The following is a 27,462-nucleotide window of genomic DNA, read 5'->3' on the forward strand; positions in this document are numbered from 1 at the left end:
TGCATTTTACCATTTTACGTAGAAATATATTGTGAAATAACACTGATGAGATTTTTCCCATCAAATTTCGTATCATAGGCAATGGAACAGGGTTATTCTATGCAAATTGAATGTGAAAATAATTGCATAGGCATTATTTGCTGTTTAAAATCTACAATTTTTTAAACAATAATTGAATTTCATGACAGTGACAGTAAATGTTTTGTTATTGTTGGAGCTTAGCTTAATCGTATTCTCTCCTGTAGGTACTGAATTGGTGGTACAGAAATAATTTACATTTGTAGTATATTGTGTTACCTCTACTACAGTGGTAACACCAAACAAGGCACAAACACAGTTAAAAGGGGAAGGTAAGACCACAGTACACAATATAAGAGAACACTACACACTCGGAAAAACGCTAGTTGGCATTACGCGAAACTCCAACTAAACATGTACGTAAATATCAGTAGGGCCAACTAGTGAACAATAAACCGGGAAGGTGAAAAGGCTGGGAACCTACCAAAGGCATGGACATGGCTTAGATAGCGGATTCCGAGAATAATTCGCCGTGATCCTTGGATTTGAAAAATATTATTTACAAAATAATTTGACAAATACACTTCCAAGTTACGAGCTATAAGTTCAGTGATATACATCGCTTATTTCGTAGCAGTGTAAATTCAAGTTTCAAATCAACTATACATTTAGTTACCAATGCAGTTGTACAACGCAATTTACAGTGATGTGAAACAGGTTATCCAAAATCTAGCGTACCTCAAGTGATACAAAACTACAATCTACATATTTTAGTGAAACAAGAAATGGGAATGGTCCGCCTCTGTGGTGTAGTGGTTAGCGTGATTAGCTGCCACCCCCGGAGGTCCGGGTTCGATTCCCGGCTCTGCCACGAAATTTGAAAAGTGGTACGAGGGCTGGAACGGGGTCCACTCAGCCTCGGGAGGTCAACTGAGTAGAGGTGGGTTCGATTCCCACCTCAGCCATCCTGGAAGTGGTTTTCCGTGGTTTCCCACTTCTCCTCCAGGCGAATGCCGGGATGGTACCTAACTTAAGGCCACGGCCGCTTCCTTCCCTCTTCCTTGCCTATCCCTTCCAATCTTCCCATCCCTCCACTAGGCCCCTGTTCAGCATAGCAGGTGAGGTCGCCTGGGCGAAGTACTGGTCATACTCCCCAGTTGTATCCCCCGACCAAGAGTCTGAAGCTCCAGGACACTGCCCTTGAGGCGGTAGAGGTGGGATCCCTCGCTAAGTCCGAGGGAAAAACCGAACCTGGAGGGTAAACAGATGATGATGATGATGATGAAGAAATGGGAATGCCTCGGAAACGAACAGGTAAGCTCAGCTGAAAAACTAAGGCGTCATAAGTAACTAATTTGGTGAATCTAGGCGAGGTTAGGGCAGACTCCTGTATGAAAAGCAAATCGTAACATTACAGAAATTTTAGCAGGAACGCAATTCAAGAGTGCTTACCCGAGGAGACGGGGGATGTCAACCAGATAGGCTGCTCGCAGACAGATAGACCAAGACCGACAGAATTCAGGATACAGAATCAAGTTTATTACGCTAAGGTCCAGCGTAATTTATTGTATTGGTAATTGGTTGCTTGTTTTCTATCTGTGTGTATGATGTGAATGTTCCAATTGACTAGAAAATGGATAGAAATCGCAAGAATATGTCTCAAAGTGTTAGTCTGTACTCACGGAAACGAACGGATATATGCGAGAAATAGCACGCTACGTATGTCAGAACTAACAAATATTTATGGTTTATAAGCTTTTTGTTTTTGTTTTATAAGGTGTTAACTAATTTAAACGAGTGTGTTATTCAAGCGGAGCGGATGGGTATCGCCTTCAAGTCCCACACAAAGCGTGACGTTATCAGCGCTACAGTACGGCCTGTATATCACGAAGGCAGTGACACTGTCATCTCACTGTACCACACTCCCCAGCTCTGGAGTATCAGTTTATTAGGTACTATGTTGTCCGCCTCTGTGGTGTAGTGGTTAGTGTATTTATTGCCTCCCTCGGAAGCCCGCGTTCGATTTCCGGCTCTGCCACGAAATTTGAAAAGTGGTACGAGGGCTGGAACGGGGTCCACTTAGCCTCGGGAGGTCAAATGAGTAGAAGGGGGTTCGATTCCCACCTCAGTCATCCTTGAAGTGATTTTCTACTTCTCCTCCAAGCAAATGCCGGGATATAATATATATAATTTCGTGTGGCTATTACTAGCCGATTGCAGCCCTTGTAAGGCAGACCCTCCGATGAGGGTGGGCGGCATCTGCCATGTGTAGGTAACTGCGTGTTATTGTGGTGGAGGATAGTGTTATGTGTGGTGTGTGAGTTGCAGGGATGTTGGGGATAGCACAAACACCCAGCCCCCGGGCCATTGGAATTAACCAATTAAGGTTTAAATCCCCGACCCGGCCGGGAATCGAACCCGGGACCCTCTGAACAGAAGGCCAGTACGCTGACCATTCAGCCAACGAGTCGGACAATGCCGGGATGGTACCTAGCTTAAGGTCACGGTCACTTCCTTCCGCCTTCCTTGCCTATCCCTTCAAATTTTCCCATTCCCCCACAAGACCCCTGTTCAGCATAGCAGGTGAGGCCGCCTGGGCAAGATACTGGTCCTCCCCTCCAGTTGTATCGTCGACCCAAAGTCTCAAGCTCCAGGACGCTGCCCCTGAAATGGAAAAGGTGGGATCCTTCGCTGAGTCCGAGGGAAAAAACCAACCCTAGAGAGTAAAGGAATTAAGAAAGAAAGAAAGAAAGAAAGAAAGAAAGAAAGAAAGAAAGAAAGAAAGAGAACGGTACTAAGTTTTGATTTCCCATGCTACGTTGAAGGGCCTAATTAATTCATGTTTATTTTCATTGTTATACCTGTTTGTATTCATTACAACGCTCCATCTCCATTTATAAGCTGCCTCTGTGGATCTGTGGTAGAGTGTCGGCCTCCGGATCCCAAGATAGCGGGTTCAAACCCGGCAGAGGTAGTCGGATTTTTGAAGGGCGGAAAAGAGTCCACTCGACACTCCATGTCGTACGATGTCGGCATGTAAAAGATCTCTGGTGATACATTTTGTATTTACCCGACGAAATTAATTAAATCTCAGCCAGAGACGCCCAAGAGAGATCCGGTGTACTCTGTCTGCCATCTAGTGGGCCTAGAGTAAAACGGAACGTCGAAATTGACGAGCAGACAAGATGGCGTCAAATCGAAATGTCTGCACACGGTAGCTGAGGCCATAAGATTATTATTATTATTATTATTATTATTATTATTATTATTATTATTATTATTATTATTATTATTATTATTACGTCAGCCCACCAGATGGCCATACGGTCTCACACCGTGCTTAATGGGCCGACATCGGGTTTCACCCTCTCCCCACCTCCAGTTTGCCAGCCACGCGGTCTAGGGGTAGGATGCCTACGTGAGAACAGTGAGATAGTGGTCCCGGAGCCTGGTAGGCTGTCATACCTGTGGCAGGAGTGATGACGATGGCGCTGTAGGCTGGGGATCGTCGCCGAAGTGTCACGTTGTACGTGACGTCAATGTAAGGCTCAGGACAGCAAGAGTAGTACTTGACATTCCTGCCGTCAGTGACTTTCTCCACGTCCCACTCGGAGTTGGACACCATCAGCCTGATCTACCAACAACAAGTTAATCATAGGGTCAGCAATTTCGAGCACTTATTATAATCACAAGCAGTGTATAAATAATTTACACTAAACAACAAATACAAGTACAGTCGAAACAGGTCATAATGAAGGGATCGTCAATTAACTGTCGTTACAGGCGATAGTCGCACAAACCAGTATCTCATTTTTCTTGCTAAAAATGTCATATCTGTGTTAGGTTCCATACTTACATGGTTCATTAATAGTTAAAACTTCAAAAATTGAGTGAAATAAATACTGTACTTGCCATACAGTTTTTGGAGTGGGAGTGAGACGAATTTTTCTTCTAATTTTTACACAGTACTTATAGCAATAATATGCCAGCAAAATATATAAAACTCTGATTTACCCGTGATTCGCTCCGGAATTCTACACTGTATACAGAATTCTAGGTTAGGTAGTCTACACGTTGTGAGCAAGATTGTATTAAATTGCATAGCTCTTAACGTTACCCTAAAAACGCAACTGGGAAGTCACCAAGCATCTTTTCTCTTATGAAGACTGGGTTAGGGAATATTCATTGTAAAGGTGGGCCCACTTCCCTACTATCAGTCACAATCAGGTTGGGGAGTTTTCATTATAATGGCAGGCACTCTCTCTCTCCACCTCCCTACCTGGCTTTTTACATACTCAGAAAAACTGTCTTAGTGGTTTTACCAACTGAAATGAACATAGGTAATTACAATGACGTCAGTAGGAATGGCGCGATTAAAAGCAATGCTTTCATATGAAATACTCGATTAAATGAAAAACCACACATTTTCTCACTTTTAACGAACAGTTCTACGCTGCTGATCTAATAGTCCAAAGTTCCAGAGCTGGAATGACCAAGCGGCAGACAGCTATGATCCGTGAGCACTCTTCGTCTTTATTCGGCAGGGGGTGTCAAATAGTGGAGAGCAAAAACTATGCACTTTTACTAATCTGTTTTCTAGGAGTACCCGATGAGTCGGAAAATCTCAATTCACTACACTGGCGGCGGAAAAATCTATCTGACTTGGAGGAAAATTTTTCCTCCAAGGCAGAGGAGAAACCCCCTCTTCACTGCTAATTTGGAATGAAATGAATGTAAAATTTAATAAAAATGAAGATGAAGGAGCTTTTCTTAAGAAACGGCTCTTTTCAGAGTTGAATTTTCAGTTATTTAGTGAATTGTGGTGCTATAATTTGGAATAGGCCTAAATTCTAATTCTAGCTACTACTAAGTGAGCCTCTGCCTTACATGTGCACACTGCTCATTCAAAACAGCGCGTCAGAGTAGGGATCGAACAGCTGGAATACTATGATGAACTAGTGTGTTACGTACCGGCAGTATCAGGAAATGTATGAACCAGAGGAATGGCATGCTAAATAAGAAAGTTTTCTAACTCCCCAGATATTTCGCGCCAATATTCAGTCAGGCTGTTATAGTCGGTACGCAGCGGTAACCCCATCTATCGGAGTTGAGTGGCAGCATAAGAAATAAAGACTTACATTAAGGACTTACATGGCATTTGTGCATTAGTGAATTTGCGTAGTTTTAAAGTAGTGATCAAAATGTTATAAGTGAACTCTCAGATTAAGATCGAAATAATCCAACGTATTTCATTAATTTCAAGGATAAGTAACAGCTTATATTTTAAAGAATCGGCTCGATCAAGTGAGGTTAAGAACAAAAGCAGTGGTAACATATCCATAGACCGTACATACTCGCAGTGATGGGAAGAGTGTAGGCCAAACCAATCCATAGATACTACATCTAGTGAAGAAACAGAGAACTAAAGTAGAGAAGACATGCCTGCTACTCATAATAATAACCATTCCTTAACTTCATCTACAAACAACGAAGAAAAGTGTGGCTACTGCAACAAAGTATTTGTTACAGATTGCGCTGCAGTACAGTGTGAAGGGGTTTGCGCCACATGGTATCACAAGGAATGTGCAAAACTCACTAGTGGCGAGTTTGAAATCATGAAACGCGCCAAACGTAGACTTATATGGATCTGTGATACATGCAAACCAGAAATTTCAGAACCAAATAGGGAAAATAGCATCTTAAACCAGCTAACAAAGAAACTTGAAGCCATAATGACATTTCTGGCCAAAGACATTACCAAAGCCATTGAATAAACAGTAGAGAATGTACTGGAACGTAAAACAAGGCCGACAGCTAACACATGGGAACACACAAAAGTAGCTTCAAGTCCACCACCAGCTGAAACAGCACGAATGATGACAAATACAGGCTTAACAGAATTAGAAAGGAGAACGGGAAGGCAAGGACAATCGTCAGAGGACGCTACTCGAAAGACAGTAGAGAAAGTCGCAACACATGGGCCGTCGGGTGATGCAGTTCGTAAGATTGCAGAGCCAGACATATCAAGGAAGGAAGAACCAAGAGACGTCTTTATGGAAGACTCTATTGAAGAAACGGAAACAACCGACGTAACAGGGACCCAGGTGTCATCGAGAAGATACAGAAGAGAACAACACTTCCATCAAGTAAGAGAGAAAACGAATACCTATGGAAGATATGATATCATTGGGACAAAGCAAAATACAGGCGGACTGCAAGCAGCAGAAAAAATGGCATGGGTGTATATAGGAAGATTAAGAGACAACACCAGCAAGGAACTCATCAAATAATAGATCAAAAAGAACGGAATATAGGGAAACATAGAGTGCGAGGAGTTCCAAAGCAGATATCGAACGATCTGACTTCTGGCCTGAACGAGTCATCGTTAGATGATTTCGTTTTCGGGCCAAACACAACTGAATGTTCAGTGCTATCTAATGCAGAATCACTACAAGAATTGAATGTACTCTTATGGAATGTGGAAGGACTATCGAGCTTGGCGACAACAATTTCAGATTAAATGTTCTTGCAATACCATGTTATAATTATGACAGATACGTTTCTATAGACGGAATACAACCTGAGAGACCGATATTCACTAAATGTTTTTGCAGAACAGGGACAATTAGGAAGACCAAGAGGAGGCATAGCGTGCTACTTGGATAAGAGTTTAGCTCCATTTAGGACAGCTCACAAAACAAGAAATTTATTACTAGTCCAGACTCAAATGTGTTGGATAATCGCTGTCTATTTCCAACCTGAATACACTGCCAGGGAGATAATAGATGAACTTGGATCTGCACTCTGCAAAATCAACGAAAATAGTACCGTTATCGTTGCAGGTGATATGAACTGTCGAATAGACACACAATCTTCAAAAACTGCAGGCGTCTTGGAATATATGGAGGAAGAGGGCTTCTCTTTAATAAATCAGAAAGAAAAGAAAATATACATATGTCATAATGGATCAAGCACAATCAATTTAGTTTTTACAAATATCAAAAACATCAAGTCAGTGACTCAAAAGATACGAAACACGGTAGACAGAAAGCATTTACCGGTCGTAACAAGAATCAAACTGTGCAAGAAAGCGCAACAAGAAGCACCGATCACCGGGAGGTTAAGGTGACAACTATTAAAGGGGAAAATGATCCCTGAGTTGAAAGAACAAATATCTGAGCACATTCCGCGAGGACACCTTAACAGTGGAGCAGCTGGTATACAGCAGGTAATAAAAGTGTGGCAACGCCGGTCCTTCCTATAGCCTTGGTTCAATGAAGCTCAGCGTACGGCTCTGAACGCTTTACATATAGCAAGGAGTGAACTACATGAAGTATGCAGAACTAAGAAGAATCTATAAACACCTAGTGAGGGAAGCAAAGAAAGAGAACCATGTGAACTGATACGCGAAGCAGAACAGAACCCATATAAGCCGCTAAATGTACGGCAACCAACATTTCCTAGAAGCATTTCAACAGATGCATGGGAGGAACATCTACGCAAAGTAGTTCAAGCAAGAGAAACTCGCCCTGATCTGGAAATGGCAAGTGATGTCACGAACGTCGAACCTTTTACGGAGGAAGAAGTGGCGGAGGTTATAACAAGTCTCAGGAATAACAAACCAAGTGGACCCGACTCTATATACGGTGAACATATTAAAGAAATGTGGCCGGACATGAAACAAGAAATAATCGATCTTCTTAACGGATGCCTACAGAAAAACAATATTCCGGACAGTTGGAAGAAATCTATGGTCAGAATGTTATATAAAAGGAAAGGAGACGCCAGGGATCCTAATTCATACAGAGGAATCGCCCTAGAATGCAAGATGTTCAAGTTACTAAGTTACTATGCAAGAGGCTTACAAACATAATAGACTTGAAATTACTTGAGGAACAATTCGGTTTCAGGAAAAATGGAAGCACAATCCAATCTGTCTACTCAATGACATACAGACTACCTTTTCAAATACAGGACGAAAACTACATGCAATATTTATAGATTACACGAAGGCTTTCAATTCAATCTGTCGGAAATTAATAATGGAGAAACTACAGCAATCGGTTGGTGGAGAGAACTATCTATTGCGAAGTATTCAAAACATACTGCACGACAACAGCATAATCATCAGTGACAGTATCAATATATCACGTCCAATTCAGCAAACAAACGGGGTACTCCAAGGAGATCCACTGAGCCCTCTGCTCTTCATTGCAGCAACAGCTGACGTAGTTCACGCAATAACATCAGAAAAGGTACGTCTATATATCTATGCAGATGATATGGTAATAACGCCAACAGACCAGGTAGAACTGAAGATTGCCTTCGATCAACTAGTGCAATGGACAAAGGAAAATGAGTTACAAATTAACGAAAAAAGACAGTGTCCATGAGCTTCAGAAAAGGGGGACCACAGGCTTCTTTCTTTTACCAAGAAAAGAGACTAATAGCAGTGTCACACTTCAAATACCTTGGCTTGACCTTACAAACACGTGGCATCATATTCAGAAAACACATAGAAGACAAAACAAACACGGCTATCAAGGCGATGAACGACATAAAACTCATCAATAGACTATTAATGCGAACAACAATGAAATTATACACACAAAAAAACACTTCTATCATAACATGTGAACTAGAATTAATATGGATACACTACACACAGAGAAATCTGGAACAAGTTGAGAAAGTGAAAGCTACTTTTCTGAAGAAATGATTATGCCTTTCCAAATTCGCACCCTCTCAGCTCGCAAACGAGCTCACCAGGGAGTCTTTCTTCATTGAGGAACTACGACTGCAGCTACTTTTGCCAGCAAATCTTGCATATAAAGGCCTCATTGAAGTGCTTCGGAAAAAGAAAAATGAAATATGGTCAGAGTTCTACGCCACAGACGCTATGATCTACAAGAGAACTATGAACTGAGACATTTAGTGACACGCTATGCCGTTCATGGCTTCCACTTGAAAGTGTGCAAGACCAGCGAATATCACGATCTCGAAGTCACCTGTGTTTGTGCTTTGTGCAACAGAAGTTGTGATCGATATCACGCGATGGTATGCAGTGAAAGGAAGTGTTCATTAAAAATGCTTTGCAATGAGGGACAGTGACTATCCTAATAACTATTGTTAACTATTGTAATCCTGCACATTGTGCGCTTTTCCTCTTTTTACAAGAAATAAAGGACATCACAACAAACAATCCTCAATGTAATGTTATTGTTGATCAATGTTATGCGCTTTCGATACTGTAAGCTTTCACATTTAGTTTTCTTCCGACTCTGAAATACCACTCTTATCATAGTCGCTACGGTAAAACTGAATAAAACAAAAATGATCGGAAATTGTATTCTCTATAACTTTTGTTATGCAGTACTTTTCGATAGGACCAATAACATAGGTATTTAAAAATTAAATTTTAGGTGCCTTCCCCTAAACTACAATTTCATCCAGGGTGAATAAAACTGTGTAGAGCTTAGACTGTAGTTTCTTATTCCCCGACTCTATATACTGATTTTTCATTAAATTCTGTTAACCCATTTCCTCGTGACTCCGCGCTGATATGGACTTAGCAACAAAAGTACTAAATTCATGAATGTCTGTGTTATCCTAGCCGGTACGGTAAAAATATATAAGACATAAGTTATCGGTAATTTAATTCTATATAACTTTAGTTATGTAGCATTTATCAATAGGACCACTAATAATACAAATATTTGAGAATTAAATTTTAGGCCTTCCCCTAAACCCCCATTTCATTCAGCGTGAATAAAATGATTTATAGCCTAGATTATAGTGGCTCATCCCCCGACTTTACATACCGATTTTTATTCTCTTCGGCCGTTTTCTCGTGATGCGTGTACATACAGACAGACAGAAATTACGGAAAAGTAAAAAGTGCATTTCCTTGTCTCTGTGGACATGACCGATACAGAAATACCATTCTTTTCAAATTATGAGCAATGTACAGACAAAACTCTTATTTTATGTATATAGAAGACATGCAGTGAGGAAAGAAGAAAATTGATCAATAATGTCGCACACGGTCCTGGCTAATAAATGAGAGGTTCCACATCCTAGAACTCGTTGAGTGTGATACAGCCTATTCCTTTGCGATACCCACGTTTGTTTCCCCATTTTATAATCGCTCATATTATGTATGACTTTTCTTCTGTATTAAATAATTTCCCTTGCTTTTGAGACATAACATTTAGTGACTATTTAACAAACAAACTCATTTGAAATCTAAAATCTGCTGAAAACAAGAGTTTGAAAATAACTTTTACATTGTTGTCAGCAATCCCTAAACGCGTATCAAAGATTGGACGTTATATCCGATACATTTATCCGAAAATGTGATAAAAATATGCCGTTTTATACGATGTGTCGTAATGAGTAATTTTTAAATACAGTGTTTATATAGGATTTAGACGAATCCGTTAGATTTTGCCGTTAAAAGCAATGTCGCAATAAACGGTTTCGACTCTTGGTGGCTAATAGTGTACATCAAACACGACTGCCCAGTGGCGAACACCAACAACTACCACAGTTATTAGCTATCAAACCTGTGTACTGGACTGGAGAAAGTGTAGGCCAGTACAGGTGATGTAGTCTGTGCGAAGCCACAGTAATAGGTCCTAATAACGAGTAGCAAGTCCACATGCCAGTTTTGATATGAGGTTTGTATAGATATTTGGGCGTACAACTTCTTATAACCCCTGTTACGTATGCAATTCTCCCTACACAATCGTAGAGCGGGAAACAGGATACTTGATTCTCGTTTACATTCTCCATGAAGTTGCTGGGCCTACTTGTCATACAATACACATCAGCACACCGCCATAGCATTCTACATCGACCATGAAATCATGTTCGCAGAAACGAAAATGTCCATTGTCGTCTAACTTCGGAGCCTGACTATATAAAGCTGAACATGCCCGCCTCGTGGCCATGATCGTTAAGGCGTCTGACACGGAGGTTAGCGGGTTCGAGTGCCGTCGGTCGAAAAAATCACTGTCAGAATGTTGGCCGGCAGGGTAGAAGAGGTGGTGGTATACAATTTATAAGCACTAGACTGCGTGCTTATAGCGTGGTATCAATTCCAAACCTCTCCGCGGTGTTCATATGGAATTAGGGTGTATAACATTACTGATAGTGATTGTTCTGTCGGATGGAGACGTTAAACCTTGTTATTTGACAAGAGAAGGCCATGTGCCGAGAACGGGCTTCACTCTCTCCCTAACTTATCATCCATCATCATTCCCTTCCACGTCCAGAGGCGCAGGCTGCCCATAGGTGTCAAACAGAAAGACTTGCATCAGGGGAGCTGAATATGCCCTCGGACACTGTTGGCACTAAAAGTCATACGATAAATAATCAACCAAGGTAAATACAAGCTCGACACAATGTCCCTATCTTTTGATATCACTGAATGTTTGTCCTCCTCCGTAGCGTAACGGTTAGCGTTATCAGCTGCCGTCCTCGGAGGCTCGGCTTCGATTTCCAGTACTGCCAGAAATTTAAGAATGGCAGGAGGGCTATTATGTGGTTGAAATGGTACACGCACCTCACCTCCATTGGGGGTGCACCACCTCGGGATGAGGACACGAGTTTCTTTACTGAATTATTGAAGTCCGCTTCTGAATCTTAAGATCATGTGTTCAATACTAGGTGCCGGAGTTTTGCGTTGTATACTTTATCTGTATTTACAGTTCAAACTTCGTCCGACTCCTTAGCTGTTTGGTCAGTATTGAGGTCTGCGGTCTGTCTTTGTCCCAACACACCACACTACACCCCTTTCACACGAGGTTGGCATCAGAAAGGACATCCGGCAGTAATAATAATAATAATAATCGTATGGCCTCAGCTACCGTTTGCAGACATTTCGATTTGACGCCATCTGGCTGTCTGCTCGTCAATTTCGACGTTCCGGTTTACTCTGTCTGCCATCTAGCGGACCTAGGGTAAACCGGATCTCTCTTGGGCGCCTATGGCTGAGATTTAATTAATTTTGTCGGGTAAATACCAAATGTATCACCAGAGATCTTTTACATGCCGACATCATACGACATGGAGTGTCGAATGGACTTTTTTCCGCCCTTCAAAAATCCGACTACCTCTGCCGGGTTCGAACCCGCTATCTTGGGATCCGGAGGCCGACACTCTACCACGGCTCCACAGAGGCAGCTATCCGGCAGTAAAGGGCGCCAAATTCAGATGGCGACACATATCGCATCCCCCACCAGGGTGTCTAACAATAGTGCCAGTAATTTGGTTAGTCATCTCAATAAACTTTCTAAGCACGTCATTGGGAAAATTATAGCATATCCCGCGATTGAATAATCGAGAGTTGTACGGTATGAGATACACAGAACATCACTGACAATGAGATGTAAGGTATACAAGAAGTGACTGTTACCTCCGCCCCGTACTCGTCTGTTTGCAGGTCCACTTGTTCGCCGTCGTAGGTCCAAGATCCCAGCCTAAGGTAGCAGGTCTGAGTGTCAAATGGCCACAGCCGCAGGTCCAGGTCACAGAAGACGATGAACTGGGTAGGAGGCACCCACAACACCTCGCCATTGCGGTACACGAGACAATGAGTGCTCGCGTAATGGTCGATGGTGTTGCCCGTAGCACTGGAAACAAGACACAGAACGTTTAGCACAATCACTGATTTTTTTAACTTCATTATGAGAGAATTTGATAGTCCGCGCAACCGAAAACTAAGTGTTCCGGCTACAGCTATTGCTCACAAAGCCGGCAATACACCGAGTGGCCAAAAGTCACAGGAAGGGGTGCCCATTAGAGAATGTGCGGTGTATGGCCCCTGGGGGCTGCGGCTAGCTGCGGCGTAGCTGAGCAGTCTGTCACAGACACCAGTGCCGTGAGGATGGCAACACGTCACGAGTTAACCGACTTTGATGATTATAGGCGCACTGCGCATGGATCATAGCATTACGGAGATTACACGCGAATTTGGGTTCCAGAGGTCAACCGTGTCGAGGGAGAAGCTTCAATCCTGCATAGAGGATGTTACCACCGGCGTGAACCGCCGCACGCGAAGACCACAGGTATTTAATCAACGGACACCACTCACGTCTCTTGAAAACAAATTCTCTTCTTCAGCTTGTTAGTGAAATCACATGTATCAAAGACCTTATTTACGTGCCGACAGATTGCGGACAAAATGACGATACAAAAATGTTATTAACATTATTTTATTTCATACTATGATGCCATTGCCTTCTTCTTTCACTCTAAAGAGCACGGAAAATGCCACTTTACCGTACTGTAATTACATTCCGCATTGTTTTATTCCAGTCTCTGATTGGTTGAACTCCGCTTCACAGTAACGTAAACAAGGATAGTCAGAGAGATCATGATTCTAGGAACACCAAACTTAACCTTGTTGAATTGTTTCTCCACCAGATTGCAGCACTGAGGTTCCGAACACTCTACACAAATATGGCGTCTCTGCATTCCTAGTTAAAGTAATCTGCCGCCATCACAATAGCAACTAATGTATGGTTTAATCCATCTCCAAGAGATAAATATCGCGTATATGACAGTTTACGACTCTGGTACCTTAGTGGACTGTTCGCTGCTTCAAATAATATTATTTTTGAACAATTAAAATTATTTATAATTAAATTCATTCAATATAAAATAATTAAGATCAACACAATATGAAATAAAATATTGTAAATAAAAATGATAAGTTTAATTTACTCGTTTTAAAATTATATGAACATCACATTCGTAATGAAAAAGCTGCCTGCTGCATAAATAGCTATTCCGGCACTGCTTTTTAAAGTGCGAAAGGAAGCCAATTCACAAGACCAGTAGGACGTTCTCACCTGTTATAGAGCACGATGTCGGGCTGCCAGATCTCGTGATCCGCGATGTGCAACACCCGCAGTCCTCCCCACTCTGAATCATTCCACTTCAGCTTCTCGTCGATCCAAGACTGGAAACAAGTACCTTAATTAGAAGCTCATATGTGACTTCAACTCTCTATAAATAAGTTATGTAAACCACAAGAACGCAAAACCAAATAACGGTTTGCCATAACACAGCTTCAGTAAACCACACCTTGTCTGTCTGTCTGTCTGTCTGTCTGTCTGTCTGTCTGTCTGTCTGTCTGTCTGTCTGTCTGTCTGTCTGTCTGTCTGTCTGTCTGTCTGTCTGTCTGTCTGTCTGTTAGGTCATCAGCCCAGAGGCTGGTTGGATCCTCAGATAGCATCGCCAAAGTCAATGCAGTTATAGGGAAACCACAAAAACCAATGGCAGAGCCCAAATGAGGCGTACTAGGCAAGATGAGGAGTGAGGTAGTTTGCCATTGCTTTCCTCACCGGGCCAGACAGTGCTATTGTAGCACAGCTAACCCTATGAGCAACACCTTTCAGGACACTCAGACACACTGGTTGTGCTCTGAATGTCATTACTCAGCACCACCCATACCCCAGCAGCTTCCATATTGTCACAGCCATGGATGAGACTGGGACTTCAGTGGAAGCTAAACTTTGCTCTGGCCTCTGCCAAGAGATGGATGCAAAAGTACTGTATCCATCAAGAAATTACAGCAGGCATAAACTACACCTTATATCTTAATTTGAAACGTTTTGCAATGTTGTGAGATTGACAGTAAACGGGGTGAAAATGTCAGGTTGTGATTTTCACCAAGAGGAAAGGTCCTTTCAGTAGAAACTGTCAATCATCAATGTTCTGCATTTAGGGGTGTTGCCCAGATGGCACATTCCCTATCAGCCTTTTCTTAAATGCTTTAAAAACTTAGAAATGTATCGAGCATTTCCCTTGATGAATTATTCCAATACTTTATTCCTCGTCCTATAAATTAATTCCCCCCCCCCCCAATTTGTCTTGTTAATGAAGTGAAAGTAACTCATAGGGATCACTGTAAGTATGTAGGTGTTATATAAGGTAAGATCTTCATTAGAGTATTCACATAAGCATGATTGTAAATAGAGTTTACAGATCTCTTCATATGATTGTGAGGATGTTCAGGGGTTGTAGTAAGGATGTAAAACAGAGGGCATACAAGTTACTGGTAAGACCACGATTAGAGTGAGGTTCCAGTGTATGGGACACTCACCAGGATTACTAGATACGAGAACTGGAAAAATCCAAAGAAAAGTAGCTGGGCAGTGTTGGGTCTAAGAGACAAAATCGTCAACGAAAGCCAAACATTTACTTTAAAGGCCTTGTTCTTTCCTTTAGAGATGAATTTTCAGAGCTCTTTTCTAGGTTCTGGTAACTTTCTCCATATCGAAAAGGATCTGCGATAATTTTCCTCCTTATTTGACACCGCTGCCTGTCAATCGACTCGGATGCTTCCATAAAATTGACAAAGACGATGACAGTCCTCATTGCTCATATCCTCAGAATCTGCTCCGCGCACAACCTCACTTTCATAAAGCCAACTTGGTATTCTCCAATTAGATAGTATGTTCGATACTGTGCAGCAGGTCTTTGGAGACTGTCTTATATGTGATTCGAAGTGAAGAGATCTCTCTGTAGTTGATTATGTCCGTTCCGTTACCTTTCTTGTGGAGTGCGTGGATGAGCGCACATTTCCAGCCATTCGAAATACTTTCCGTTGTCCAGATCTCTTCTATGAGGCGGTGGATTCTTTCTTCTGTGATATTTCCTCCGATCTTCCATATTTATTTCTTCCACCCTATTTACGTTCCTGATTGTTCTTTTCCTTTCTTCCCTGAAGTCTTACCACTTCTACTTGGTTTTGTTGGAGTGGCATCTTTCTCAGGCCTTATTTCATGTTCCTCGACAAAAGTTGTGCTTCCATTTTCTAGGCGGGGGTCTGGGGGCTGGGTAGTGCCCCCAAAATCTCTAACATATTTGTTCAATGACTCACTGATCTCATCCCAGATATTCATCTTCAACTTAGACAGATTTGCATGGTATTTTTTTCTGCTTCAGTGTCTTTGTATCTATTCAGAGTTTCTGATTGCTTATGAGTCTGTGTCTATTTGGACGGACACGTATTTTAAAATCAGAGACAATGTGGTCCGAGTCGATATTAAGTTCCTTATTACATTGACATTCAGGATTTATTTTCAATTTTGAGCCGTTGTTGCGACGTGATCGATCTGGAACTCTCCCAGGTCGACTTCTCCCTCCAAAGCACTTCGAGACATAAGTTTTAGGTTCCATTGTCTACAGAAGTCTTTCACTATTTTTGTTCGTTCTTTTATGTGTTGGATACTTCCCCGCAATCGTACTGCACCTCTTTTTATTACCTATTTTGGTGCTGAAAACACCGACCAAGACGTTAGCATGATGCGGAATTCTGTAAGTGACGTCTTCGAGAGTTCCCCAAAAGTCATCCACCTTCTCTGGGTTTCCCCCACTGTCTTCACATATCGGGGCATGCACGTTGATAAATAGTATAATTGCGTGCCCTAAACAAGAGAAACGAAATCGTCTCTGTTGGTTAGCTGCACTTGATGATGGATTCAGTAATAATTCTTTTGACTATGAAGTCCGTCCCTAGAATGACTATGCTGGAGTTGTTCCTTTGTACATTCTGAACCCATCTGATTCTGTCGGGTTGTCGTGCAGGAATCTTGTCCCGTTTAGTGCCAACATGCAGACGTTTCGTTTTTTCAACGCGCTGGTCAAATCCTTTAATTTTCCGGTCTGAAGGAGCGTGTTGATGTTCAATGTTCCATGCAGGTGTTTCCTCCTGATCCGTATAATCTGAGTAACTCAAATTTAAACCAAACAGTGTGTTTAGATCCGCCGCTAAGCTGGAGAACAGATGCTCGAGACACTGTAGAGAAGGGTTCTTCCGTATTCACCGCCGTTGAGACACTTGTTCTTCATTCACCGCTGAATCTGTCGTCTCTTCTTTGTGATGGATATCAGTAGCATGTCGTCGAATGAGGTTCCATCATCCTGCAAGGGGAGATCATCCACCCGAAACCGTTGACTCCCTTAAGGGTGCAGGTATTTTTCGCCGTTCATTATTCGGTAGAGAGTCACTAGAAGCACGGTCTACTCTGTTACCATAGCAGGATAACCTGGCCAGACAGTAACTGACGTCATTACATTTGAACTATCAACTCGGCCGCGATAGCTCGTTATACAATAGTGGCAATCGGTTACAACAGAAGTAATCTTTGTACTTACATTTAGCAGACTTTTAATTAATTAGTTTACAATTTTAGTCTCGAATATAAAGATATTTCTTGAAGTACTCACCATTTTAACCCAGGCATGGACTGTCATTATCGCCTTTAGCTCGTCCTGGAACACAAGATCAATTTAACTTATTACTGAATGTTGCAGCAACTAGAAAATGCATGTGAAGGCGTTTGTCCCTCAGGAACCACCATGTGTCACAAGAAGTCGTGCATAAATTGTACTAAAATATAAATTCAACTCTGTTTTGATTCTCTGCGAAATTTACACAAATGGTAAAAAATACATGCAAAAAAGTGTGTTTGGAATACAAACTAGATTAAGTTTGTACATATCATATGTGGCACCACATGAATAAACATGTGGTATACAATATTAGTACATAAGTAGCTCCTAAGAACAGAAAACTTGTTGATACTGCGATCATACCCACATGGCCCCCAATTTTACGTAGGATACGAGCCACAAGGACGTGATCCTTCATTTCAAAAATCCCATAAATGTTGCTCTGGATTCGAACCACGGGCACTTTCGTGAGAGGCTAGCATGATTTCACTCGGTTATTACGCCCGTAATAGACATCATTTCCAACAAACATCACAAACTCGTGGAGAAAGAGCCCGTTAGAGTATTGGACTGCCAACTGCCGCCCATCATATACTGGGGTGTCACGACTGCCAGCCCTTCAGCTGGTCTCAGGAGGCTGAGTGAACACGGGCATGTCTCTGCAGCCCCATTGAGTCCGACTTATTCCACTTTCGTCTTTCCTATTGAACCTCCAGTACAGAATCAAAATACCTGGAAAGGTAATGAGTCGAACCTGGGACCTCCGGGTAAGAGACAGCGACGTTACATCTGCACTACGGAGCTGGCTAATCACTGGTTGATCCTCCTCAGTTCAGGCCACTAAACCTCTGGGAGCTCAATATCAAGGGTCACTGAGAATAGCAGTATAAGCATTAACTTCGCGATCTAGAGGTCGTGAGTCTAACTCCTACTCGGAGGACTCGGGATCGATTCCCATCCAAGTCAGGAATTTTTGCCTGCATCGAACGGCTGGTTCGAGGTGAACACAACCTACGTGAGAATAATTAAGGAGTTATCTGATGCCGAGATAGTCGACCCGTACTAGAAGCCAAGATCACGGCCGAGAACTTTCGTCACGTTGACCACGCGTCACCTCATAATCTGCAGCCCTTCGGACTGAGCAGCAGTCACCTGGTAGGTCAAGGCCCATAAGGCTGTAGCGCCATGAGGTTGGTTTGTTGCTTGTTCCTTTGTTTGTTTTCCTGTCTGTTTATCTGACTTACCGTTTGTTTGTGTTTGTCTTTTTATTAACATCAAGAAGAATGGAACTATCGCCTTACTGTTATCATTAGGGCCCGGCATGAACCTTCACTTTAGGTTTTTTGTATTCTTAAAATAGGTTATTTCAGGTTTTGCCTCCAGGCAGCAATATTTTTTGGTTTTCGTAGTTCTGTAAAATTTATTTATGTACTTATTTCACAAAAGTTTACATTGTCATATTCATTCCTTTGTAAGTTATTTTTTGGCATTGCAGTAAATAACAACGTGCATACACAAATTGTCGGGCGTAAATGATTTCCTGTTATCACGTAACACATTCTTATATGATGAAAAAGTTCTTTCAACGGAACATGACGTCATTGGAGCATAGTACATAGATGCTTATGCATTAGGTTGTAGGGGTAATTTTCCCGAATAATTCTCTCCCTGTAACACTGAACTGATGACTTCCATATCTTCAAAACCAGGATTGCGTTGAAGAATCTTTTGCAGCTTTGAACAAAATGCCACTCCCTATGGCCCAGGTAGTTCTCTTCTGGAAACATTGCCAATGATATCCAGGGAAGCTTTGAGTGGCAAGGTTGCACCTTCCAACTGGAGAGTAGCTTCTGGTATAAAACAAAAATGTGTTTTAATATATGCTAGGGAAGCGAGGAGGGTCGGGCACTCGAGCGATTTCTTGGCCTTTGCGATCCAGGAAGCTTCTGTTTCATCCAAGTCATTGACGACATTTTTAATTCCTTCTAGGTGCTCAGCATAGTAAATAGCAGCAGACAGCCAAGTTCCCCAGCGGGTAAGTATCGGCTCAAGTGGAAGAGGTGTTGTTGGTAGTTTCTCTTTGAACAACTGTATACGTGTATCTCCGTCCTACTGCTTGTAATTGCGGTGGAAATAATTGTACAACGCAGGGAAAATAACATTCTTTATTTGAAGAAGGTAAAACAGCTATTTAGGTTATTTTAGGTGTCAGCCCCTCATTTAAGTATTTTAGGTGCAATGAAATTCACATATTCTGTTCCAGGAAGTGGGAAACGAACAAATATATCGAAATTTGTGAATTAAATAGCGAGGAAAAAAATAGGTTAAAACCTAAATATCCGGGCCCTAGTTATCATCGTTCCAGAAGTAATCACCCAACGTGGTACCACATATTTGTGCTCTTCAACTCACACAGCTAATGGGCATGGGCTTATAAGAGGCGACCATGGGGCTGAAGTTGTGTAACACAAGTGATCTAATTGTGTGCACTACTTAGCACCCAAGTGCTTTTGTTTGAATCCTCATAGAGGAAATCTGTACCGCTCGATATCATCGTGCTTGCTCTAGAAAGAGGTAGTATGTGCAGCTTACTCCTGGACGTACGCAACACTTCTCACGTGCAAGCCTCGCCATCATTCCCCTGAACGTCACAAGGTCACAGTGCTGCTTCACGTGATCTGTATTCAGCACTAGAAATGATGCGATCGCCGTTAGTTACTATAGACCAGGGCGACTGCTTGTTCCAAATGGAGGCCCGCTTGTAATTTTGTCATATCACCAGTTCGAAAAGTATCTTCTCCCGATCATTTCATCTATATGTTTGTTTGTTTGTTTGTTTGTTTGTCCAACGCTTGTTCCGTTTCTCTACGCGGTCGGGTATGAGATGAGATAAATCTGTCGTGGCGGGCTTTTATGACCGGATGCACTTCCTGACGTCAAACTCATCAGAGGAGTTAATGAGATGAAATGAATGACGTTATATATGATAGAAGGAAGGGAGAGTGTGAAATCCGGTGCCGGCACATAGCCTTCTCCTGTCGAATAGCACCAAGGGGTCTGCTCAAGCCTTAATGTCTCCATCCGACCGACGAATCACTGTCAACAGCGTCATATGGGTTCGAACCCACTATCTCCGGAATACTGGATACTGCCCGCACTTAGCGACTGCAGCCATCGAGCCCGGTGGGTATGGTATGAAAATGAGCCTTTCTAAAACTAAATCGATGCCAGTAGGTAAGAAATCCAAGAGAATTGAATGCTAGATTTGGAATACAAAGCTGGAACATGTCGATAATTTCAAGTATGTAGGATGTGTGTTCTCCCAAGATGGTTGTACAGTATAGTAAGTGAGATTGATTCAAGGTGCAGTAAATCTAATGCAGTGAGCTCGCTGTTGCGATCAACAGTATTCCGTAGGAAGGAAGTCAGCTCCCGGACAAAACTATCTTTACTTCGGTCTGAAAAGAGACCAACTTTGCTTTATAAGAGTGGAAGCTGGGTGGGCTCAGGATATCATATTCATAAGCTAGAAGTAACAGACATGAATGAACGCGAATGATTGCTGGTACAAACAGGTGGGAACAATGACAGGAATGGGGAAATAAGTTAGGAATAAACTCAGTGGATGAAACTGTACGCGTAAACCGGCTTCGGTGGTAGGGTCATGTGAGGCGAGTGGAGGAGGATAGGTTACCTAGGAAAATAATGAACTCTGTGATGGAGGGTAAGAGGGGTAGAAGGAGACCAAGACGACGATGGTTAGACTCAGTTTCCGATGATTTAAAGATAAGAGGTATAGACCTAAATTGGTGAAGAATTTTGAGATGCTCATCCGGATTGAAGGAATGATTCCTTGTCATGATATGAGGTGTTTGGGGAACTGAAACTCTGTGACCTTATGGCATTTACATTGTCTAATATCGTTGGTTTAGAGGTAAAAGTTACTTAAGTGCACTTTTGGCTGCAGTTCAGTAATACGAGGGCTGTAAGTAAAGTAGCAGCAACGTAGTCAAGACACTCGCAGGAGATCGGGCAGGGGAGCGGACAGGTGGCGCTGTTGTCGATGTGTAGTGTGCTTTTGACGGGCATCCAGTCGACAGTGCTGTTGCTGTGTGGGGTTGAAGTGAAGAGTGTCGATTTTACCGTTCTAAAGCATATATGCAAAAGGTGATCAGCGTTCGTGGATTAAAATCGAGGTTGCCCTTGGCAAAACTGCATCACAATGTCATCGAGGATTACGTGAAGCCTGTGGAGAGAATGCATTACCGTATAGGAGGACGGTTCCACGATGGGTCAAGGCTTTTCGTGCGGGTCGGAAGGAGACTGCGGATTTGCACTGCATAGGTCGGCCGTCCATTCCTCAAGGTCAGATTGACATCGTGAGTGGTCTCGTTCGTCAAACGGTATGGTACAAAGGCGCAGTAGGGCGCTCCGTCGCTCTCATCAACAAAGAGCTTCCCGACATTTGGCAAAAGGTAATAGACTGAAGGACTGTAATGCAATGTACTTGTTAGTCCATTGTCAGGACTGTATTTACAGCTCCTCGTATGTGGTTTCAGAGCAAAATATTCATTTTCTGTCTCATGAAGAAGTCATCAAATCCGACCCATTGTTCATTTTAGAAGAAATCACCAAGTATATATTTTGTTTTATTATGGCCAGGAAAAAAACAATTTATCTTAAGACCGTGAACATGTCACTTAGTGAGTTAAGCAACGATATGTTATTTCGTCCTGATTGTCAAGTTTCGCCCTGTCTGACCTACGTAAATACCACAACATCGCGAACTGTGTAGCACATGTGGATTTCCGGTGTCCTTCCTCAATGCAATCCTATCTGGAAGGATACATTCACTATTTTGTGCTTCTGTGGTCGTAATGTGAGTTGTTGTCTCTACGTTAGAGGAATTATCCAAACGCGATTAAAATCCCCGGCCCGACCGGGAATCGAATCCGTGATCCTCTGAACAGAAGGCCTCAGTGGTCAGTTAGATGGAAGAGAACAACAACTGAGTAAGGGAACGGAGATAGAAAAGTGGAAGCAATACCACAATCAGTTCCAGACATTTTAGTAAAGAAAGTTACAACACTTGAACACAGTGTGCAAGAAGGCTCACCAGGTCCACATGTCTCAACGTCATGTGTATGTTGACGACAGTGGTGTTGCCGTTGTGCTGAGCCGGACGAGCGAACTTATCGTAGTGAGTGAGCAGGTGCCTCTTCAACTTGTCCGTCCACGTTTCGTTCCAGGGAGGTTTGCTTGGAGAATCTGAAACCATAGACAGTGTAGAGTACATTATTATCCTCTTCTCTATACATCTCATTTTCAACAGGCATACTTACGTACGTTAAATCAAATGTTCTATATCTGCGGCAAGACCACGTAAAAAGATGATTGAAGATGTGCTAGAGATACCAGATATCAAATGAAGAGCACAGCAGAAAAAGATAAAAACTGTTGCAGCAACAATGCGTGGCCTTAAGATGAATATGATAAACTACAGAGTATATCATTTATTATTATTATTTTCACATCGTTACGCCCAAGTGAGGAGCACGCTTGAACTTATTTAGCTCATGATTTTGCTTTCTTCGATTCTCAAAATCTCTTCATCCTCTCACAGAAATTCTTCTTACATTCTTCTGTCCAGATTTTTATCAGTTCTAGCTTTTGGCTCCATGAAACTATGATTATTAATCAGTGTTCTGAAAGCAGATCGGTTGTTGATTTCCTGAAGATCTGATTCTATTTCATTTAGCCAGTTGTTCTTGACTTTCAGTGTGAGGAAATTCTTTTCGTCAGTCTATCATTGTTCATTCTGAGAACGTGACCATAGCATTTCAACCTCCTTTTCCTGATAGTGTCTGAGATGTTTCCAGTATGGCAATAAATTTCATGATATTTCCTTTTCATCCATACTCCCTCTGTGCAGACTGGGCCGAAAATTTTCCGTTAAATTTTCTTTCTTGCTTATGAGTGATCTACCGCCAATGATTAAGGTTTCCGATGCGTAATGCTTCAGGTTTTATTACTGTATTATAATATATTAGTTTTGAGATAATAATTTTTTGTTATATGTATTCCAAGTGATTCGATATACTTTCTGTAATTTAGTAATTCTCTCCTTATTTGCTTCACGATTTAGTCCAGGAGGTTGAATGATTTCTTCAAGGTATTTGAATTTATTTACTTGGGAAATTTGTCCAAATGTAGTCATCATAGCTTGCCCATCAAGAAACCGAGAGGCTCCTTCCGTGTACTGGTTTTTTCATATGATATTTGAAGTCGTGTTTTGGCTGCAATTTCATGTAGATTTTCGAGGGAGTGGATAGCTTCTTGCCTATTATCAGAAAGAATTGCCAGGTCGTCTGCAAAAGCTAGCCACCACACGTCAATTCTGTTTCTGTTATTATTATTATTATTATTATTATGATTATTATTATTATTATTATTATTATTATTATTATTATTATTATTATTATTATTATTATTATTATTATTATTATTCAGGTTTCTTCTATGTTACATTAGGTGGGATTACTATCCAAGTCTAGTGAAACATACTGATCTTCTGATTTTGTTTTCAGTTATGGAATCTCCAAATCCCTATTCATAATGTTGCAGGTTTCCAAAACCATCTCTGCTGCCGCCCAATTTAGCTGTTCTTCCTGAGATTTAGCAGGTGAGGTGCATCGAACTATTAGTCGGGTATTTGTGCCAGCGCTATCGGGACACCAGAACTATCTCATTTAATTTGCTAGAGGCAGGTACTTGTGAGCGCCGGCCCCGCGGCGTAGGGGTAGCGAGCCTGCCTCATACGCGGAGGCCCCGGGTTTGATTCCCGGCAGGTCAGTGATTTTAACTGGATCTGAGGGCTGGTTCGATGTCCACTCAGACTATGTGATTACAATTGAGGAGCTGTCTGACGGTGAGATGGCGGCCCCAGTCTTGAAAGCCAAGAAGAACGGCCGAGAGGATTCGTCGTACTGACCACACGACACCTCAGAATCTGCAGGCCTTCGGGCTGAGCCGCGGTCGCTCTGTAGGCCATGTATGGCCACTGTGAAACCGCCTCTTTCACCGAAAATGTTTCCTACTTGCAGCCATTTAAAGTCAGCATGTCCATTATTATCATTATTCTTGATTCGTGATGCCCAGCTAAAGAGCGCGTTTGAACGTATTTAATACAATGTTTCTTCTCAAGCAATAAACATGGTTGAAAACTCAATAACAATAGCAGGCAAACAAAAATGAGTGTAAGAAAGAGTAAGGAAAACAAACAAAATTCATGGTACAATGATGAGTGTAAGAAAAAGAAAATCGAAGTGGTAACGGCACTAAAAGTATACAGAAATGAGGGATCGGAAGACTTAAGGATAACTTTTTGTAAAATGAAAGAGTACAAATATTTATTAAGTGAAAAGAAGAAGAAGTGGCAGGCCAGGGAGGTAGAATTATTAAATAGGTGCTGTAAAAACAACGAAACTAAGAAAATATGGAACAAAATAAGCAAAATTTGTAATCTTCTATTCATAATTCAGCCGGTAAGTAAGACATGTTGTTAATGGTAGGATACTCCGAAAAGACTTGTGACTCAAAAGTAAGCATTCAGTAAGCTAAGGAAAGATTCATGTTGTCCTAGACAATATAACATTGTTAACGTCTAGGGCAAAATATAAATTATATTTAGTGTAATAACAGTCAAATAATTATAAGACGAAAATATAATGAATGTATCACACTTTTATGAATTGCAATAAAAGAGCGCTCTCTCCGACGGGAGTACTCTATTTTATTCTAAATTCTACAATGTTTCTTCCCAATCTCTCTTCATGCATTTGCTCACTTCTTTAATCAGTTCGTCTGTCCTCTCTGTATAGCTTCTTTTACGTTTTTGTGCAAGATTATGTTTACTTACTAAGCGTCTAAACTTTTTTCCTATCTTGAATAATTTCCTCGGTAATATAGGCCAGTAAGTCTGACATGCATTGTATGTAAGCTTTGGGAAAGCATTCTTTCTGATTATATAAGACATGTTTGCAAAATTAATAACTGGTTTGATAGAAGGCAGTTTGGGTTTAGGAAAGGTTATTCCACTGAAGCCCAACTTGTAGGATTCCAGCAAGATATAGCAGATATCCTGGATTCAGGAGGTCAATTGGACTGTATAGCGATTGACCTGTCTAAGGCATTTGATAGGGTAGATCCTGGGAGACTACTGGCAAAAATGAGTGCAATTGGACTTGACAAAAGAGTGACTGAATGGGTGGCTCTGTTTCTAAAAAATAGAACTCAGAGAATTAGAGTAGGAGAAGCTTTATCTGTCCCTGTAAAAATTAAGAGGGGAATTCCTCAGGGCAGTATTATTGGACCTTTATGTTTTCTTATATATATATCAATGATATGTGTAAAGAAGTGGAATCAGAGATACGGCTTTTCGTAGATGATGTTATTCTGTACAGAGTAATAAATAAGTTACAAGATTGTGAGCAACTGCAAAATGACCTCGATAATGTTGTGAGATAGACAGTAGGCAATGGTATGATGATAAGCGGGGATAAAAGTCTGGTTGTGAGTTTCACAAATAGGAAAAGTCCTCTCAGTTTTAATTACTGCGTTGATGGGGTGAAAGTTCCCTTTGGGGATGATTGTAAATACCTAGGTATTAATATAAGGAAAGATCTTCATTGGGGTAATCACATAAATGGAATTGTAAATAAAGGGTACAGATCTCTATACATGGTTATGAGAGTATTTACGGGTTGTAGTAAGGATGTAAAGGAGATAGCTTATTTTTCTCTGGTGAGACCCCAACTAGAGTATGGTTCCAGTGTATGGGACCCTTACCAGGATTACTTGATTCAGGAACTGGAAAAAATCCAAAGAAAAGCAGCTTGATTTGTTCTGGGCGATTTCCGACAAAAGAGTAGCGTTACAAAAATGTTGCAAAGTTTGGGCTGGGAAGACTTGGGAGTAAGGAGACGAGCTGCTCGACTAAGTGGTATGTTCCGAGCTGTCGGTGGAGAGATGGCGTGGGAGGACCTCAGTAGACGAATAAATTTGGATGGTGTATTTAAAAGTAGGAAAGATCACAATATGAAGATAAAGTTGGAATTCAAGAGGACAAATTGGGGCAAATATTCGTTTATAGGGAGGGGAGTTAGGGATTGGAATAACATGCCAATGGAGATGTTCAATAAATTTCCATTTTCTTTGCAATCATTTAAGAAAAGGTTAGGAAAACAACAGTAGGGAATCTGCCACCTGGGCGACTGCCCTAAATGCAGATCAGTAGTGATTGTAGTGTAGTGAATATCAATTACGTCTAGATCCTTTATTTACACTAACTGTTACAGTAGCTCAGGGATGGTGCTAGGTTTAGAAGTACCTTTGTCAGTCTCTTGTTATCCATTCTTTGTAGAATTTTAATCGCCTTTTTTCCAATTGTGTCTGCGATTTATTTTCTTAAACTTCATACATTTCCTGTGGTTTCCTTCCCATCCAAATTCCATTTTCGTATTTTGGTCTAAAGATTTTCCTGAGAATTTTCCTCTCTTGTTCTTCGATGTTCTTTTATTGCGACCTGCCACCAGTTAACACGGTTTCGGACGCATAAAATGCCCTAGTGTCGTAATTTTGTATTTTTTATATAGATATTTTGTTGTATCTGTTCCAGGTGATTTGGTAAACTCTTTGCAGTTCTTTCTTCGTTTGCTTCCTGATTCATTCCTGCTACTTGAATGATTTCACTATCTATATGGAAGGTTTTTCCCAATTTGGTAATTAATAGTTGATCGACGAATCTGGATGTGGTTCTTCCCATATATTGCGTCTTTTCAAATGTAATTTGGAGTCCGCTTTTGGCCGCTATTTCGTAAAGTTTTTCTATGGACAGTAGTGCTTCTTGTTGTTCTTGAAAAGGATTTGCAAGATCATATGTTAAAGATAAGCGATCAGGGTGAATTTTGTTTTTAACTAGCCTTCCAACATTAATCGCTTTAGTTGTTTTATGTCCACGAAACACTTTTTCCAAAATCAGATTGAGTAGTAGTGGGGATAAACCATCTCCTTGTTGGTCACTGGTTTTACTTTCAAATAATTTTTCACACCAGGCAAATGCTGGGGCTGTACCTTAATTAAGGCCACGGCCGCTTCCATCCAACTCCTAGGCCTTTCCTATCCCATCGTCGCCATAAG

At 41.5% G+C, this 27,462-nt stretch overlaps 1 protein-coding gene across 1 annotated transcript in view; it reads right to left on the minus strand.

Moving 5' to 3' along the window:
* Window positions 1–27,462, minus strand: part of LOC136881165 (uncharacterized) — a 128,140-nt gene that overhangs the window by 88,562 nt on the left and 12,116 nt on the right. The window contains exons 2-6 of the mRNA XM_068229243.1: window positions 22,382–22,533; window positions 17,260–17,304; window positions 13,875–13,984; window positions 12,437–12,653; window positions 3,384–3,652 (exon numbers count right to left, since the gene is read on the minus strand). Of these exons, the coding sequence (XP_068085344.1) occupies window positions 3,384–3,652; window positions 12,437–12,653; window positions 13,875–13,984; window positions 17,260–17,304; window positions 22,382–22,533 (793 nt within the window). The remainder of the gene's footprint in view (window positions 1–3,383; window positions 3,653–12,436; window positions 12,654–13,874; window positions 13,985–17,259; window positions 17,305–22,381; window positions 22,534–27,462) is intronic.

This window comes from Anabrus simplex, chromosome 9 (assembly GCF_040414725.1).
Source record: "Anabrus simplex isolate iqAnaSimp1 chromosome 9, ASM4041472v1, whole genome shotgun sequence".
NCBI lineage: Eukaryota > Metazoa > Arthropoda > Insecta > Orthoptera > Tettigoniidae > Anabrus > Anabrus simplex.